The sequence below is a fragment of the Panthera onca genome, chromosome B1 (genome assembly GCF_046562875.1).
Source record: "Panthera onca isolate mPanOnc1 chromosome B1, mPanOnc1 haplotype 2, whole genome shotgun sequence".
Taxonomy (NCBI): Eukaryota; Metazoa; Chordata; class Mammalia; order Carnivora; family Felidae; genus Panthera; species Panthera onca.
In genome coordinates this window covers 1636993-1655000 of record NC_138342.1, presented here as the reverse complement: position 1 = coordinate 1655000, position 18008 = coordinate 1636993, and the positions used below count along the sequence as shown (strand labels likewise).

At 50.9% G+C, this 18008-nt stretch overlaps 1 protein-coding gene and 1 long non-coding RNA gene across 5 annotated transcripts in view; one reads left to right on the top strand and one right to left on the bottom strand.

Moving 5' to 3' along the window:
• Nucleotides 1-14865, bottom strand: part of RNF4 (ring finger protein 4) — a 31311-nt gene extending 16446 nt beyond the window's left edge. For 2 of the 4 annotated variants that reach the window (XR_009616591.3, XM_060655549.3), the window contains exons 1-2: nt 14685-14836; nt 1935-2089 (exon numbers count right to left, since the gene is read on the bottom strand). Coding sequence is in view for 2 of the 4 variants with exons in the window: in XM_060655549.3 (XP_060511532.1) it covers nt 1935-1943 (9 nt within the window). In the remaining 2 variants the exon portion in view is untranslated. Of the gene's footprint in view, nt 1-1934; nt 2090-12365; nt 12390-14684 lie in introns of those variants that run through there. The other 2 variants (XR_014137564.1, XM_060655550.2) reach the window with 2 other exon arrangements.
• Nucleotides 14866-14898: 33 nt separating this feature from the next.
• On the top strand, nt 14899-16472 carry LOC132692777 (uncharacterized). Its single transcript, XR_014137565.1, has 2 exons — nt 14899-15554; nt 15889-16472. It is a non-coding gene; the product is annotated as an uncharacterized LOC132692777 (long non-coding RNA).
• Nucleotides 16473-18008: the final 1536 nt, after the last annotated feature.

Here is an 18008-nt window from a genome sequence, read left to right as displayed (position 1 = left end):
AGAGATGTCTGACTCTTGCTGGGTTCCAACGGCTCCTCAGTAGCAAATGGCAGCTTGAGGAGAGTCAGAAATCAGATGTGGGTTTAGCAATTTTCAGTGGATCTGAGGAGCCATCTCCAGGAGGGCCCGGAGACAAGCCACTGCAATAGTTCAAAATTCTCCAGCGAGGAGTTGCTCTGCCCCTCAAGGGAGCTGACACCCCGGCCTCAGTGGAGTCTACAGGCTTCCCCAGCGGCCACCAGAACACCCAGGGCTGCTTCGTGCCTCTTTCTCTCTGAAGTTGCCCTTGCATTTTCCTTCCTCTGGAAAGAGCCTAGTATTTCTCAGCAGATGCTGGTAAACAGAACCGCCGTGCCCCCCTGCAGCTACCTGTATGGTTTCTGGTCTCCACCGACGGAGGCGGGCAGCAGCCATGGGCCCTGGCCAAGGTCTAGGTGATGGAAAGAACCTATCATGGCTACTGCCGCAATGTGCACGCTCAACGCTCCCCCGCCCCACCCTACACCCCACAGCGGTCCTCTTCCCTGGCAGCTCTTCAAGCCCCTCTGTGCCTGGGCTACCCATTCCTCCCCTCTTCACTCGGCCAGTTCTCACACAGCTTTCAGAACCTATGCAGATGGCACCTCCATGACGAGGAGACCCCTCATCCCGCCAGCACGGCCACATCAGGACCGACCCCTTGTAGGGCTCCCACCTCCTCCTCCAATCGTCCTCACCGGCGGGCAGGCAGCAGGTGGACATCAGCTCAGGGCCAGCCTCAAGAACCCCACGACATTTGCAGAGACTCCGCTCTGTCCTATTACTCTCATCGTGGCTCTCCCCCTCCTGGCGAACAGAGAGGCTCAGCCTCCAGTTTAAACTGATCACCTAAGTTATTTACACCGTTCCAAGGGAAGTTTAACCAACTTCTTCACACAATCACAGAAGAGACTATCTATATTGCTCTGTCTGTCCAGATCCTGCCTGGGCAAGGTGTGGGCTTCTTAGAGGAGGCTTAGGACATTGGTTTCCCAACAAGGGAGGGGCAGTGACAATCTGCAGACAAGGGACCCAGGTGGGAAGTCACGTCTGCCTTTTAGGAGGGTGGGCCAGGGAAACAAAGGCCCTTTTGTGTGTAAATACCAAAAGGGCTTGGAGCATACTAGGGACTGGGAGTGGCCAGGAGGAGATGGACATTGGGGGAGGGGCAGCAAAAGGAATCTACAGGATTTCTACTACTGTTCACCCTGGGAGCTGTGGTTGTCTCATCCCGCCCCCACATTCATAGCACCTCTGGAACCTGGAAAGAGAATACGAGGCTGTCTTTTCACATCTGGTCCACCTGATATGAATTTAGTATCTCAGAAAACAACTGGGTTGAGTTTAGATCAGATGAGCAGCTTTGTCAGCGGGGAATAAACTGCAGAGGGGGACTTTCAGGGAATCCTCTCTGCAGCTCCAGGGGCTCCGGGTGACCCTTGCTTCCACTAAACCAGCACTGCTTCTGAGTCTGATCAAAGCTCTGAACAGTCGTAATGCTGACTTACCGACTTAGGTCACTGAGTGTCAGAAAACTCTGACAAGAGATCATTACCATTATGCCCACACTGGACCAAGAACTACACAAGGGAAGGAAACTGAAGGGAAATGGAAAACTGGGTTGTAAACGATTAAATAAACCAGAGCCCTGGTACAATTCCCACCCCCCACCCCCACTATTACTTCTCAGCCTTGTCTTCAGGACCCCACCCAAGACAACGGACTCCCCAAGACGAGTAGGCCGCACAGCTGCCAGAAGTCCGGCACACATTCTTCTGAGAACAAGGCTTACTCACAGGCACCCTTACGGTACTTCCGTTAATGTGTCATAAGGAATGAGGTAATTGCTCAGCCTTGAAAATAAAATTAAAAGTAAATAAATAAATAAAATGAAATCACGTGCTGTTAAAACTCACCGTACTCATGGTGCCCTTTGGCTCCACCCTCCAGAGAAGGATGGGACCTGTGCAGAGCTGGCAGGGAAGGCGACAACTTCTCACACCCACTGGTTACTCATCCTCTTGCTAGCATGGCAATTTGCAGCCAGATATATTTCCGGTATCTCCAAGTCCTGAAAATCAAAGATATCAAGGTGGTGGTAAGTGCTGCCGCCTTTGTCATCAACGAACTCAGTTCAACCCTTTCGCTGAACTTTGCCGGATACTCTACGCAACTCATTTCCTTACTTGCATATTCTTAGGAAGCAAGCATTCTCTTTTTTAATGTTTATTTTGAGAGGAAGAGAATGCACACCAGTGTGCACCAGTGGGGCGGGGGTGGGGGGGGGCGGAGAGAGAGAGAGAGAGAGAGAGAGAGAGAGAGAGAAGGAGGGAGGGAGGGGAAGGAGAGAGAGAGAGAGAAGGAGGGAGGGAGAATACCAAGCAGGCTCTGTGCTGGCAGCTCAGAGCCTGACCCGGGGTTCTGATCCCATGAACCGTGAGATCACGACCTGAGCTGAAATCAAGAGCCTGATGCTTAACGGATTGAGCCCCCAGGCGCCCAGGAAGCAAGCATCCTCACAGAGTACTGGGGGCTCCATCATGCCAAAGTCTGAGATCAGACCCATGTGCTACTGCCTGCTCTCCTTTCTGGCTGCTGAAACCCTTCCCGAGTCCTGTGCTGGCTGCTGTGAAAAGGAAAGAGAATCAGAACCACCACACATGACCTCATGGATGCCTTGCAACCAGGAAGGCACGGAGCTTCTGAGGCCAGTGAAGCCTCTGGCTCTTTCCACAACTTCACTGTCGCCCTCTGGAGGTGCTGATAGTTTAGGACACAAGAGCCACCTGCTGGGATTCCTCCTGCATGCCTAGCTGAGACTTCTGTCGTTGGCAGCAGCTGAATGGGGAAGAACCAAGAAACTGTGGGCTGGGAAGCTAAGCGGGACGTTCCAGGAAAAGCAGAGAAACAGCAAGTGAAGAGGCTGCTAGAGGCTGCTAGGATTTCATTCAGGGCCCTTCCACTGGGAGGCAAGGGAGCAAAGAGAAGCAAATACATGGAGTCTGAGGCCAAGAGTCATCAAGGTTTAAGGGGGCAAAAAGCCACCTTCTAGTGGGGGAAGCCCTGAGCTCAGGGCAAGGCTGAGGGACGCGGGGAGAATCCAAGCAAAGAGGAGGCTCTGTGGTGGCCCACCCTGGGCCAGAGTGCTCCGGACAAGGACAGGGGTCCTCAAACTTGAGCCTGCCCCTGCCTCACCTGGAAGGCTTCTGAAACCAGAGTCTCTGATTCAACAGGTCTGGGATGGGGCCCAAAATTTTGCATTCCTGCCAAGTTCTGAGGCAGTGCTAATGGTGCTGCTTCAGAGGCCGCACCACAGGAACCACTGGACGAGGAAAAGGCCTTGTAGGTGGAAACACCGAGGCAGCGGGAACCACAAGACCGCTCTCTAATCTGTCCTACCTCCTAACAGGTCTCCCACCAGCACCTCCCTCTAAGACACACAGCTGGCTGCAGCAGTGGGGAGCACACCTGCAGACCCAGGCAGCCTGGATTGGTCATGTGCTTCCAAAGCCCTCCTCATACCTTGGGCAAAGCACCAAACTTTGTGCCCTGTTTCTTTAACTATGAACCAGAGCAGCGCCTCCTGCAACGGGTGTTCGAGGATCCCAGGGGCTAATGGGACTCATCTGCCGCCCCCGGCCCCTCTCTACACCTCGTCTCCCCACCTCGCTCAATGGTCAGTATGGCCCCTGCCCTGGGAACACAGCAGCGAACGGACCCAGGCATCAGCTCCCCGCTGGGGGGTGGGGGCACGCTGGCACTGGCGACGGTTCAGGTGTAACTGAGGTATACGAGCCAGGTGTAAAGAAACACAGGACAAGGACAGATCAGAGGTTTCTCAGCAGCCACCCTACCCCGGGTGTTTTCAACAGAAGCCCCGTTAGAGGAACTGCCCAGCCGGCTGAGCCTCTTTCTCTACTACCTGGTGATCTGCATCTGCCCACGTCCCATTCCCTGGCACCTCATTATCCACTCTGATCCCAGCTGGCCTAGAGGGGTAGCGTCCTCACCGTCACTCTGCGGGGAGACGTGCAGCTGGCACACAGCATGACCGCTCCAGACGGCCCTCAGATGGCCCCCACCCACAGAGGGCCCCCATGCTTCCCAAAGCAACACCCGGCCCAGTAAAGGTAAACCTTGGCTGACACTGCGTTCAGGGCAGAGGCTCCGGCCGGGAGGAAGAGTGCCGTCCTGGTCTGAGCAGAGGGGGAGGCGCCCCAATGGCCTCCAGGGACTCACAAGACCGCCGCGCTTTCTGGATTCTAACACATCTGCGTATGTTTCAGATCCTGAGGAGGAGCTTACGTCCGGGGGTACACCACGATGCAGCTGTTTGGGGGGAAGTCACCTACGTCATGGTGTGTCTCAGAATTGAGAAGAATCTTTGATAAAAACGTCACTGACAGGCAAGGAGGGAGATCTGCCTGCTGAGCGACGGCAAATAAAGTAAAGCCCACGCCTGGGCTATTCCCTAAGCCTCTTGCCTCCTACTTGGTTACTTTTTAGACTTTCAAGGATGGTCAAGACCTGTCCTACGGGCTGCCCCAGAGGCACCCCCACCCCCTTGGCCTGCACGTCCCCTCTACTCTCTGAAACCACCTCCCACAGCCCCAGCCCAGCAGTTCATTTCCAATCTCTCCGCTTCTTTTGGAAGAACAATGTTCAGAGAGCACAGGGAGTTGGAAGGCTGGCCTTCGGGCAATCCATCAGAGAACGGAGGTGGGAAGCAGAGGGCACCCAACAGACCAGAGTGCGGGTGTGGAAGTGTACTGTCTGGACGGGGAAGGCAGGGCTCGCAGGAAGGTAGCCTCCACAGCCTACAAAGTGTTCTGGATCCTGCAGGTGATAGAGGCCATCAGAATAAAAGTGAGACTAACAACAGCTGAAGCCCAGACATTACTTCTAACGTGTGCAAACCACTGTGCTTTCCAAACAGTTTCTGTAATGCTCCCATCACCCAACAAGGGGGAAGGTACTACTGAGGTTATCGTTTTACACATGAGAGAGCTAAGGATGGTCAGGGATTAAGCAACCTGCCCCAAATCCACAACTACCAAACAGTGGCCTGGATTTAAACCAGGACAGTGTGACACCAGAACCCACACTATTAAATAAATACCATGCCAGAATCAGCTGTCTTTAATTCTAGAAATAATCTGGAAAATGGATGATGTTTTCCAGGTTTTCGAATTCACTATATCCAGAAAGAAAGTCCTTCCAACAATACCAGCACCCCAAGTCAGCAGACGGCCCACGGTCCTTCGGTTCCCAAGGCAGACCGTGAAGTCATTCACATGCCCTCACTCGACTAAGTGCTGTGAGGGCAGGGCGCTGTCTGTCTACTCTGTACCCAGCCTGATCCCTTGTGCAAAGTGGAGTGGTTAATGGTGTCCCTGCCACTAAGACAAGACGGGGGTAGAGCATGACACTGGGCATGGCCAGGAAGGCCAGATGCCAGGAGTTCCTAAAGCTCTGATAGGAGGGTAAGGACCACACATACAAAGGTATCTAGCTGGTTACTTGGCAGGAGTGATGCCATAAAACTGAACCAGAGAAGGGAGAAAGGAAACAGGAGTTGACGGTGGACAGTTTTAGTTTTAGAAATGCTGGATGTGGGATATCCAGGTAGAAAGGTCCAAGGCAGCTGCAAAAACTCAGGAGAGATAACTGGAGTGGAGGCAGAGGTTTTAGACTGTGTTTAAACCTCTAAACACAGGGAGTCAGGTAGAGCAAGAGCTTATAAGCAGAATAAAAAGTCAGAAACAAAGCTTGGAGAGAAGCCGGAGGCATCAGACAAAGCCTGTGTTCCAGGGAGGAAGCAGCAGTCAACAGGCCGGGCGACAGGAAGGTGCTCACCGGTGACCAAGCAAGTGGAGGCCCCAAGTGACAGGAGTTACTCAAGAAACAAACCAGGTGGGGGCGGATGTGCAGAAGGGGAGAAGAATGCCTCAGGCAGGGACTGTGTGGGTGGCTGGAGAGGGCAGAAGACAGCAAGGGTGAACGGCCCATCATGACTCGCCTCTTAACCCACACCTCAAGGGCAGGACAACCGAGGCTTTTCCACAGAGAGCTGCATTTAAAGATCCTGTCACCCATGTGCTCTGAGGGCCAGCGGGAGGCTAAACCAGTCAGAAAGCAGACAGAGAGGAGGTAAGGAGGCTTAAGATCCCCAGGCAAGAAGACAGCTGTGTGGCTTGGAGGTGGTGGGTGGGAGACAGGACTGCCTGACGGGAGGGAGCTATCGAGGCCAGTACAGACTGAAGGCTCTACTCATTCTGTCCTCATTAGAGATGGATTTTTTTCCCATGAAGTCATCACTGACACTTCAGAGAATGACACCCCCCCCCCCCATTCTAGTGGGAGTGACACACATGACCGCGTACCCGATACACGTCTACAGACAAAATGGCTAGAAACAGCCAGGCAGGCAGGAAGCAGTCAGTGTGAGACCAGAGCTGGTCCTCCCATGCCAAGAAAGGGAGAGTCCACAGAGGAGGGGCGGGCCAGGGGTGCACCAGAGACCCAAGTGTAGGTCCACAGGTGCCCAGGGGAGATCTAGGGATGAGCAGCTCTGTGCAGCCCAGGGTGTGGGAGCCCTCCTTCATACCACCAGGCAGCAGAGGCTGGCACGATTACCCGCAGACATCGGAGACCTAACTTTCCAGGTGGGTTCCACAAGTGCCAGGCCATCTTGGTTCTTCGGTGGCTCCTTGTGCATTTTTCTACGGGGAGACGATGTGCAGACGCATCGGGCCACTCATTCTGTGTGCCAACTACAAGCAGCTCTCACTGTAAACTCATAAATGGCTACTGAGACACACACGCAGTCTCCTGTGGGTATGAATGAGCCAGCCAGGGCAACCTCTTTATGCTGGCGTGGTACAAGCAGAGAGAAAGCAGCACAAATCCTACAGGATTTCATCAGGGAAGCACCCATTTATCAGTGACTAATCGGGTACTGGCTAGTACCGACTGTTTACTCCATATCTCCCCTTTTAAAACCATAAACATATCATTGCCGTGTTATTTTAAGTATTTCCATAAATGGAATTCCAAAAGTAGAACTACGTATGGAACATGTGTTAAAAATCAAGAATGTTTGAAAGAGCATTGTGTACTAACCAACAGCTTTTGTAATTTTGTAAAGAATGTTAAAAAACACCCAAGGCCATTGGCAATGTACCAGTGCCCAGCACAGCCTGCCCTCTTGGGGGACTGAGCCTGAGCACTAAAAGTTGCCAATAACTGGGGCGCCTGGGTGGCTCAGTAGGTCAAGCCTCCGATTCTTGGTTTCAGCTCAGGTCATGATCTCATGGTTTGTGAGTTCCAGCACTGACAGCCCGGAGCCTGCTTGGGATTGTCTCCCTGTCTCTCTGCCCTTCCCCCACTCCCTCTCTCTCAAAAAAAAGTAAAAAAAAAAACAAAAAAACAAAAAAAACCCCTGCCAATAACTTTCATTTCAAAGCTTTTTTTAAAATTTTGTTTAATGTTTATTTTTGAGAGAGAGACAGACAGACAGACAGACAAAGCACGAGCAGGGAAGGGGCAAAGAGAGGGAGACACAGAATCTGAAGCAGGCTCCGGGCTCTGAGCTGTCAGCACAGAGGTCGATGCAGGGCTCAAACCCATGAACCACTAGATGACCTGAGCTGAAGTCAGACACTCAACCGACTGAGCCACCCACGCGCCCCTCAAAGCTTGTAAGCGAGCTCTACCCGCAATGTGGGGCTTGATCTCATGACCCTGAGATCAAGAGTCACATGCTTTATCCACTGAGTCAGCCAGGAGCACCCCCCCCCCCCATTTTTTAAATGGAACCTTGATGACACTGTCACATCAGCAATTGGGTTTCAGTACTTAAGAAAAATATTCGCCTCGGCTGGTTAAGTGTCTGACTCTTGATTTTGGTCAGGTAATGATCTCGAGGGTCATTTCATTTCCAGAGAAGACTTGCTTGGCAGGATGTAGCCAGTCACTCCTGCTTAGGCTTAGAGCAGGCTGAAAAGCCAGCACAGAGGTAATGGGGCAGACCTCTCCCAGTTATTTATTCCTAAAGGAGGCTTAGCGGCCTTGACCACTGGTCTCCCCTGGGGGTTTTGCAGGAGTTAGATGAAAGGATGTGACAGAAAGAGAAAGCACCACACTAGGCTTGGAGAGACAGTAGCTGCTCTTTCCAAATGTATTTTATTACCCTGATGAAGCCATCACCAGCAATCATCAAAGTCTCAGAGGCCTGAAAGGAGCATTAGCACCAAGGACCATCACACCTGCTTGGTGATGTCACCAAGGGAGCTTCTTTCCTCTTCTCCTAACACAGGACCCCTCAAGGACAGCCTTTTGCTTCTACTAGACAAAGAGAAAAAAAGAACAGCTGTCTGGATATAGAGATGGTCTACTTTTGTGATTCAAGCCTCCAGATGCAAAAATCCAAAATTAAGAGTGAAAGTCAGTTTTTTGAAAATCTATGAAGAGGGGCGCCTGGGTGGCTCAGTCGGTTAAGCGGCTGACTTCGGCTCAGGTCATGATCTCACGGTCCGTGAGTTCGAGCCCCGCGTCGGGCTCTGTGCTGACAGCTCAGAGCCCGGAGCCTGTTTCAGATTCTGTGTCTCCCTCTCTCTCTGACCCTCCCCCGTTCATGCTCTCTCTCTGTCTCCAAAATAAATAAACATTAAAAAAAAAAATTAAAAAAAAAAAAAAAAAAAAAAAAGAAAATCTATGAAGAAACATCAATAAAGAGATTATTGAGCTTTAAAAATAAAATCCAGACACAGGCTCCAACATGGACGAACAATGAAGGCATGCTCAATAAAAGAAGACACAAAAGGGCAAATAATGTATAATTCCCCTTCTATGAGGCCCTGAGAGCCATCAAATTCAGCAACAGAGAATAAGTAGACTGGTGATTGCCAGGGAAGGGAGGAGGGGGAACAGGAAGTTACTATTTAATGAACACACGAGTTTCTCTCTGGAAAGAGGAGAAAGTTCTGCAGACAGATGGCAGTTGATGGTTGCACAACAGTGTGATGTACTTAATGCCAATGAACACCTGAAAGTGGTTCAAATAATTCACATTATAAGAGGTATATTTTACCACAACAAAAAAAAAATTAAAGATAAACTTTACATAACACTCTTTTTCTAGACCCTTTGACAGGGTTTAGTCAGTCACTCAGAGGCACTCTGCAGTGGACACAGCCCCAGAAACATCTGTAGGGAATTGGCCTCTAGCAGGACCCTGCGCCTCTCCCATCCAGGCCTGGGACCTCCAGGACACGCCTAGGACCCAAACACAGCCAGTGTAGACCATGGCTCCTCCTCTTCTCCGACAAGCTGTTCCTACAAATTTTCCTCTGGCTTTACCTGCAGGATTTTGAACAATTCCCCCCAAACACTAGGTTGACCTTTCTGTTGATGAAACCCCTGGGCATGGGGACACCTTCATTCCCCAATAGCCATGGCCGATGAGGTTGCTACCAGTGATTGGTCAGGAAGATATTCACAACTGGGAAGATATTAAAAGATACCACATGCAACCAACTCCTTTGTAGAAGGGTTACTACTCTGGGACGGCAAAGAAGAGAAGCTAAGTGGCTTCTCCACTGATGACCCCTAACCCAATTTTCTTTCAGGCCATGGTGGCCTGGTGATGCAGATAAAGGCAATTCCTGGAGGCCACGAGCAAGGGTTCATAACAAAGGAAACCCAAGGGGCCCCTGGGTGGCTCAGTTAAGAGTCCATTTCTTCATTTCAGCTCAGGTCATGAGCTCACGGTTCATGAGATCAAGCCCTACATCGGGCCCTGCATGGACAGTACAGTGGATGGAGCCTGGTTGGGATATTCTCTCTCTCTCTCTCTCTCTCTCTCTCTCTCTCTCTCCCTCCCCTGCTCACACACATGCTCTCTCTAAATAAATAAATAAGCTTTAAAACAACAACAACAAGAAAAAGAAACCTAAGGATCTATGGATCTATCCTTCCCAAGGTCGAAAAGATACCAGAGGCCGGTGGAGCGTATCAACCTCAGGTGCTGAGGCCATCAACAACTTCCCATTCTTCCCCAGGATCAGGGTCACTGTGGCCATGAAACTCACAGAGGCAGGCGTGCTAGGCCTGTGTGGATGGTGCCTGAACACAGAGCCTGCCAGAAAAAGCCAGCTAGAAGGCTTAGATGCTTCTACTGAATCCTGAACTAATATCCAGTCGAGAAGAGGGTGTGTGAGGAACGAATCTAGTAGTAAAAAAAGGGCTAAGGTACAGGTCCTGAAGGGGGGCGGGGGTATCGTCAGAAGCTTACAAATTTGATTCTTTGGCTTATACCTATAGCAGGGAGCAGAGGAGCAGTGCCCACTGAGGGAAGTCCTTTACTGCATACGCGGGCTGGTCTCAAATAGCACTGCCCCCCTCCTCCGCGAGCTCCTCAGCACAAGTCCTTCCCTTCCACTCAAGGCAGATGCAGCTGTGGGTTGGCTAATGAATGGATGCATGCTGTCACCAAAGAGCTAGCCAAACTCAATCCTCGAGAGACACTAATGTTGGTAGTGGGATCCCATAAACCTGGGTTTATGAGCAGAGGAAGCCCTAATCCAGACCCTCCTCAACTCTCCTTCAACACTCTCCCTAGGAAGTAAAATAGGAAGTCAATAGTCCTTGGCCTCCAGGACAAATGTGGCACCTGGGATGCTTCATAAAGAACAGCAAAGCACCCAACTAATAGATCCAATGCTCTAATAGAGATGGAAAAGGGGTCGGGGAAAGTTAAAAGGCTTCACATGGTAGCTTAAAAAACAAAACCAAACACCCAAAAAACTACCAGGCTCCAAAAGATCCAAGAAGACTGCAAATATTCCCAATCACATCCATCACCTTCACAGAGCCAACCTCCCTTCCCCAACTCACCACTAACCTTTGTGGCCTCATCTGAAGTTACAGATGTGTGTATTTCTAAAATATACCACACAATACAAAAAACTACACAGCTTATGGGGGGAAAATGAAATTAAGGGTACAACTAAAAAAACTTTGTCAATGTCACATGCGCACAAAAGCTAAGAACCTAACAAAAACGGTAGCACAGCTGTACACGTTAAATGGGAAATGCACATATACAGCTATGGTACTTCACAAGGTTTGCAGTGAGTTACTGGGAAGTAGGGCGAAATTTTTTAAACGTGAGATGTGCAAGGGCGTGGCTCATAACACAGTCACTGAGAAAGATGTTTGAGGAGAGTGTACTATCTTCGGGCTGCGTGACTTGGTTCAGCTCAGTGCAATTTTCTGTGTTCATCTAGTATCTCTCACAGGTGAAATTATGCACATCAACTCGAATCCCGTAACGTTCAGACTGGTCCCTGAGATTTCAATCCTGTTGGATGGAACTAATCACGCTTCCAAACAAGTGTTCAAAGCACAAGTGGCTGTACTTGGCTCTGGTACCCAGGCTGTCAGTCACCTGCTGCAGGCTCTTCCGTACAGCAGGACCATAATATGATCCATGCTCGTGGTCCTGATCTAACCGCTGCTTCTCCTGCACTCGACATGCTCAATCTGATTCCAAGTCCAATACTTACTGTCCCCTTCTCTTATCATAAACATGCTGATGAAATAAACCGTGACTTTCTTCCACTGAAATAAACTATCAAGCTCACTACATGCCTGAGAGAGAATCCCTTTGAGGTGAAAAGAGGCTGAATTTCTGAGATGGCGGAAATGGAGTCTTACACTGCAAGTAAAAATATATCAGACGCAGGGGCGTCTAAGTGGCTCAGTAGACTAAGTGTCTGACTTCGGCTCAGGTTATGGTTTCATGGTTTATGGGTTCCTGCCCCATGTTAGCTCTGTGCTGACAGCTCAGAGCCTGGAGCCTGCTTTAGATTCTGTGTCTCCCTCTCTCTGCCTCCCCCTGCCCCTGCTCACACTCTCTCTCAACCATAAATAAACATTAAAAAAAATTTTTTTTTTAAATATAGGCACCATCGGGAAACACTCAAAAACACACCACCATCATGGGAAAAAAGGAAAGAACATCTCTACAAACATAATGGCTAGAAAAGGATCTCAGGTTCATGGGTTCGAGCCTCATGTTGGGTGTACAAATCACTAAAAAAATAAAATAAACATAATTAAAAATACTCCAGGGAAACCTCAGGCTCACAATTTCTCTTTTATGCAAGGAAGCTACTGATAATACTTATTTTGAAACACTTTTAGGCTTTACCTATTCTGCGTGGTACAGTATGAATAACAAACCTAACAGTTCTTATTTATGCCAAAACCTTTCCAAAGGAAATTCTGTAGTACCATTCTCCCACCTAACCTCACGTGTTTTCTCATCACACTTGAAGTCTGACCTTGGGATGCAGCAGTATCTGTGCTCCGGGCCTTCCTTCTCAGAGAGGAAACCTTAAAATGCTTTGCTCTACAATTCCCAAAGCCCTGCTGAGAAACAAGCTGTTTAGGAAAGATAAGTTAGAAGAACATACATGTGAATTATATCTTAATAATAAACAGGAGTCAGCCCCATTATATCTACAGAAGCAACCTCATCCTTCAAAGAGTCCTAATCTGAGGACAGTAAAAGATGGGGGTAAATCATTTCAAAATTAGACACTGACGACATATGCACAAAGAACTCACAAAGTCATTTTTATACAGCATAAAAACCAATCACCTTGTGTATGTATTTGCACTGAGTAGCACCTCAAATCTCTTCCAGAAATTGGTGGGAGTATAAACTACTGGTATAAGTTAGAACTTACATGAACTTCGCAACAGCTTTTTAAGTAAAGAGCCAGTGAAGGATTTGCCACAACTGGCAATCCTGGGCACCAAGCTTGGTTCCCAGTCCCTACCCTGGTCCAAGCAAGCTACCCTTCTCTCCTCCTGGCTGGTCCAGAGGCCAGTAGTCTCACCCCCCTTTCTAAGCCATCCTTCTCACAGCACAGTGGTTTCTCTAAAATGCAAATATAACCATATTACTTCCCTGCTTAGGACTTAATTTAGTAATTTTTCCCACTTGCTCTTAACATAAATTCTGAATTCCTTAACTTGGGGCACACCAAAAACCTTTTGCGAGCCGGTTCCTGCTTCTACCTCCAGTCCCGTCTCTTGTACAATCTGTATTTCCACCTCAGAGAATTCCTCTCATTCCCTCAAGGGGCTGTACCCCCGAGCAGAAAGCCTGGCACACAGGAGACCTCAACGGTGTGCTCAGAATTTTAAAGTACGCGTTCTCAAACGGGGTGAAAAAACTCACTCTTTTCATGTAAAGCATAAGATACACATACAGTACATAAAAAGACATATGCTTTATAAAAAGCATTAACATTTCGTGGAGATCAATTAGGAAAACAATATATAAAAGGGGGGAGTTCACTGTAAAAAAAGATTGATAAACACCGCATTAAAGTAAGATTTTTAAATCTGATTTGGAAACTCAAGTTCAGGCAATGCAAAAGCCAGCAACACATCCTTCTACTTGAATGTTCCCATTTCACCTCAAGCTCGTAGATAAAACTGAACCCAGTATGCCTCCCTACCCATTAAAAAAACACACCCCCCAAAAACCAAAACGATTCCCTTCGGCGTCTCTGTCCGTCATTACCGTGGTCCCCAAACTCCTAGTCACTGAACTCAAAGGCCAGTCCTGCAGCCAGGAAAACGAGGTTCCAGACTAGCCCTGCCGTGGACTGGTTCGCCGACTGTACGACCTTGGGCAGACCGCCTCAGCCTCCCCAACACTTCGGCAGCCGAAGCAGAGCGCAGGGCTGCAGAGCTGAGACCCTACATCGGGCTGCGAGAACTTGAAGCAGAACGAAGGCACGACTGTGAATGTAGATGGGGACGGACTAGAATAAGACAAAAGCCAAAACCTCCCCCAAACGACTACTGCGGTAAAGTCCAGGCTTCTCCCCGGACGGGTCAAAGGGTGGAAAGCGGAGTACAGGGAGTAAGTACTGCGTTTCGGGTCTCAAGCCTCACCGCGACCCGGATTCCTCCCCAGGCCCCCGGGCCACCAGCGCGCCGGGGATGCGGGCGGGGGTGCAGGCGCCCGAGGGGCGGGGCCGGCCGCGGGCTTCAGCACACGAGCGGTCCCCAGCGACCGGAAGCCGAGGACCCACGGAGCTCAGGCCCAGGTGGGCGCTCCCAAGACCAGCCCCCGCCGCCCCCAGCCCCACGAGGCCCAGCAGGCTCCGCCACGCGGCCCGGGAGGACTGGCAGGCCCACGATGGCGGGGCGGCGGCGCGAGCACACAAAGGAGGCGGCGTCAGCGGGGAACAAAAAGCTGGCCGGGGCCTCCCCTGAACGGCCCTTGCCGCCCTGTCCGCCTCCCCGAGTGACCTTGGGCGCGTCCGCCCCCCACCCCAGCCTCGGTTTCTCCAGCTGCGCTACAACTAAACGCTGGGACCGCAGCCCGCCGGGGCGGCGGAGGCCCTCAGCGAGGCGTTCGTACGTCCGTCGCCTGCGCCGCGCCGGGCTCACGCAGCCACGCGGACAGCTGGGCGGGCTCGCGGGCTCGGGGGAGGCCCGGCCGGGCGTCCGGCCCGAGGGGGGTTGGCTGCGCTCCGGAGGGCCGCCGCGCCGAGGCCTCTGCAGGCCGCGAAGCCGCCCGAACCCCACACCCGCCCGGCTCTGGCCGGCCCCCCCCCTCTCCGTGAAGCCAGGCTTACCTGGAGCCGGTCTGGCCCGGCAGCAGCCAACGCCGACGCAGTCCGACGAAGAAGCACCTCCGGAAACCACGGAGGAGAAACCCTCCAGCAAGACGCCGCCGCCTCAGCAGCGATCCACTTCCGCTCCGGAGGCCTCGGCTCCACCCCCGGTGCGTTCCCATTGGCCGCCGCTCCTCGTACTCCCGTGGTCTACCGGTGCAGGAGGTATGTTTTCAATTCTATTGGATAAGAAAACCATCTATTACCGCTTTGAAAAGCGCTTCTTTCCGGCTCCGCCCGCGCTCGCGACTCAAGCTCCCGCCTTCCCGCGAGAGAGGCGATCTGCGCCCCCTCGGTGCGCAAGGCCTCTCGGGAGTTGTGGTTTGCAGAGCGGCGGCCGGTTCCGGGCCCTCTGATACCGGGCGGATGCGGCCGGCGGACGGAGCGGAGCTGGGCGTTATTCCAGGCCAGCCGGCCCGCGGCCCGCGTACCGGGCCCACTCCCACCCCGCTTCGGGCCTCAGTTCTCTCTCCTGTGAACGCTCCCGAGCTCTCTGCTATTGGCCAAAACCCGGGCCTGAATCTGCAGGAACTCCAGGGCCCTCGCGACCCGACGTGCCAGGTCGTGGGCCAGCGTTTGGTCCCAGTGTTCCCGGACTGTTTACTAGGCTGGCAGTGAAAACTGGAAGGAAGCACAGCCTGGCCCCTTTGCGGGAACCCGGAGGAGGCACTCAACCAGGACGTCTGGGAGGGCCCCCTGGAGGAAGCGACCTCGGAGCTGGGAACTGAAAGGGCTAGAAGGAAGGAGTTCTCAGAAGAGGTAGCCTGGGTGGGGAGAGAGAGGCTGGCATGTCCAGGAGACTGCGGGCTACCCTTTGTGCGAGGAGCAGAGGTGGGGAGTCGGGGGGGGGGGGGGCGGGGGGAGGCAAGAGTCAGACTGTGGAGGACCCAGATGCCAGGTTGAGTCTGGATTATCCCGAGGGCAATGGGTGCGAGGAAAGGAAGGACTGCACCCCCAGAGGAGCACTCTGGCCCACAAAGGGGCCAGGGCCCAGGCAAAGGGCTGGAGCTCCCCCTGGGGCGTCTGGTGCAACTCGGGGGGTTAAGAATACAGGCTCTGGACCCTTCCTGCCGAGTCTGAGTTTGAATGCTCCGTTGTTTTAAGCGCGTTTCAGTCCCCTCACCTGTTATACGGGAATAGTCACTGTACAGTATCTGCCTCACAGGAAGAAGGTGGACGGTTGAAGGGCTCCACACAGACCAGCACAGGTGCATGCCAGGCCCTGAGAGGTGCTGCAGATCAGAACCCGGAGTGAAAAGCCGGTGGTGGATTCCTTGACTTCAGCTTCCAGAACTGCACTTGGACATGGATTTGGCAATAGAAAGCCTAGCTTGTCCCTCCTATTCTGAGAGTACCCAGATCAGGTCATGGCCATCACGGGTGGTCCCCGGACACCCTCAGGCAATGAGGATGTCACTCCAAATGCCTGGGATGGACAGTTTAGTAGGAGGGGGTCTTCTCCCCGGAAGATTGAGTCATGTATGGAAATTAAGCAGATCAAAGCCAGAGCGTTAATGGTTTTGTGTTGAGTTTACAAACAGTCTCTGTTGTTTGATACTCATGTAATTGTAAAGGAATTTGGTATGGTAGGGTATCCAATAAGTCTGATTCTGTGTGAAACATGTTGAGTTTGAAACATACTGATTTTGATAGTGATTCTAAGTTGGAAGGTACAAGACTTTAGTTTGTGATCATAATTGGAATACTAAAGGAAATTTACAAATTTAAGATAAATGAGACCTTAATGTATCTTTAGGAATTTTTATACTTCTTTAATGTTTTTACTATTTATTTTTGAGAGCACCCACACGAGTGGGGGAGGGGCAGTGAGAGAGGGGGGACAGAGGATCCAAAGCAGTGTCTGTACTGTCTGCACGAAGGCTGATGTGGGGCTCCAACAACGAACCGTGAGATCATGACCTGAGCTGAAGTTGGACGCTTAACCAACTGAGCCACCCAGGCGCCCCAGAATTTTTAAATACTTGATAAGGCAGACAACGGAAATGCTAAAAAAAGAAGTTTAGATTCTGCATGTTAAAATGTAATTTAAAATGTTAAAGGAGTGGAACCAACCATACACAGCTAATCAAAATGATAGTTATAGATTTATAGATAAGATTAGTAACTTGAATTTCACAGCCTAAAGAATAGCTAGGGTTTTCTATTTGTAACTTTAATACATCAGGTAGTGTGATGCTGGGAGCATCTGGCTGGCTCGGTTGTAGAACATGTGACTCTTGATCTCAGGGCGATGAGTTTGAACCCCACACTGAATGTGGAACCTACTTAAAAAAATAGAAAAAGTTGGGGTGCCTGGCTGACTCAGTTGGTTAAACATCTTGACTCTTTAAATTTTTATTATGTTTTACTTTAGAGAGAAAGAGAGTGCAATTGGGGAAAAGGGGCAGAGGGAGAGAGCAAGAATCTTAAGCAGGCTTTCAGTGTGGAGCCTGATATAGACCTTGATCCCACTACCCTGGGATCATGACCCAAGCCAAAATCAAGTTAGACACTCAACCGACTGAACCATCAAGAGTCTGACTCTTGATCTCAGTTCAGGTCTTGATCTCAGGGTCATCAGTTCAAGCCCCGCGTTTGGCTGCATGCTGGGTGTAGAGCCTACCTAAAAAAAAAATCAAAATAAAATTTGAAGTTAGTGAAAAATAAACGATGTGATATTGAAAAACAAAGTTACAACAAATATCACTTTTCATGCTCAGGAGCTGCCTTCAAGTTCTCTGCAAACATCACTTGGCACTGAACTTGTGGTGTGGACATCCCTGGCTCCCTCACAGATAATGCCTGTGGCCCTGAATATTTCTAGCTTAGAGAAGAGACTGGGACCTTATTGTTTCCAAGTGCCACACAGCTAAATGTAGATTCCTGGGCATCAGACCAGCCAAATCCCCGTGGATGAGGTCTGAGAATCTGCTCATTAACTATCTCAAAAGAACCCCAGCCCAAGTGAGTTTCAGGTACTGTCAGTGAGGGTCTTCTGGCTGTACTTATGCAGAAATTACACTGAAGCAGGATGTGAATTCTCTGGGTGGTCCAGAGAGTGCTTTCTCAGCATCAGCTGGACCTGATCTCTCCTGGCTGGTCCTCTTTCCAGGGGCAGTTTGGTTCTCTCTCAAAAGGGCTCACGCAGGTAGGGGAGGCCTCGGTAAACGAAGGCCATCAGCTCTGGAGGGTCGGCCAGACAGCTGTTGTTTCTGAACAAACCTCAAAGCTCAGTGCTTTGAACAAATAGGCATTTATTGTTGCCAAGGAAGCTACAAGTTAGTG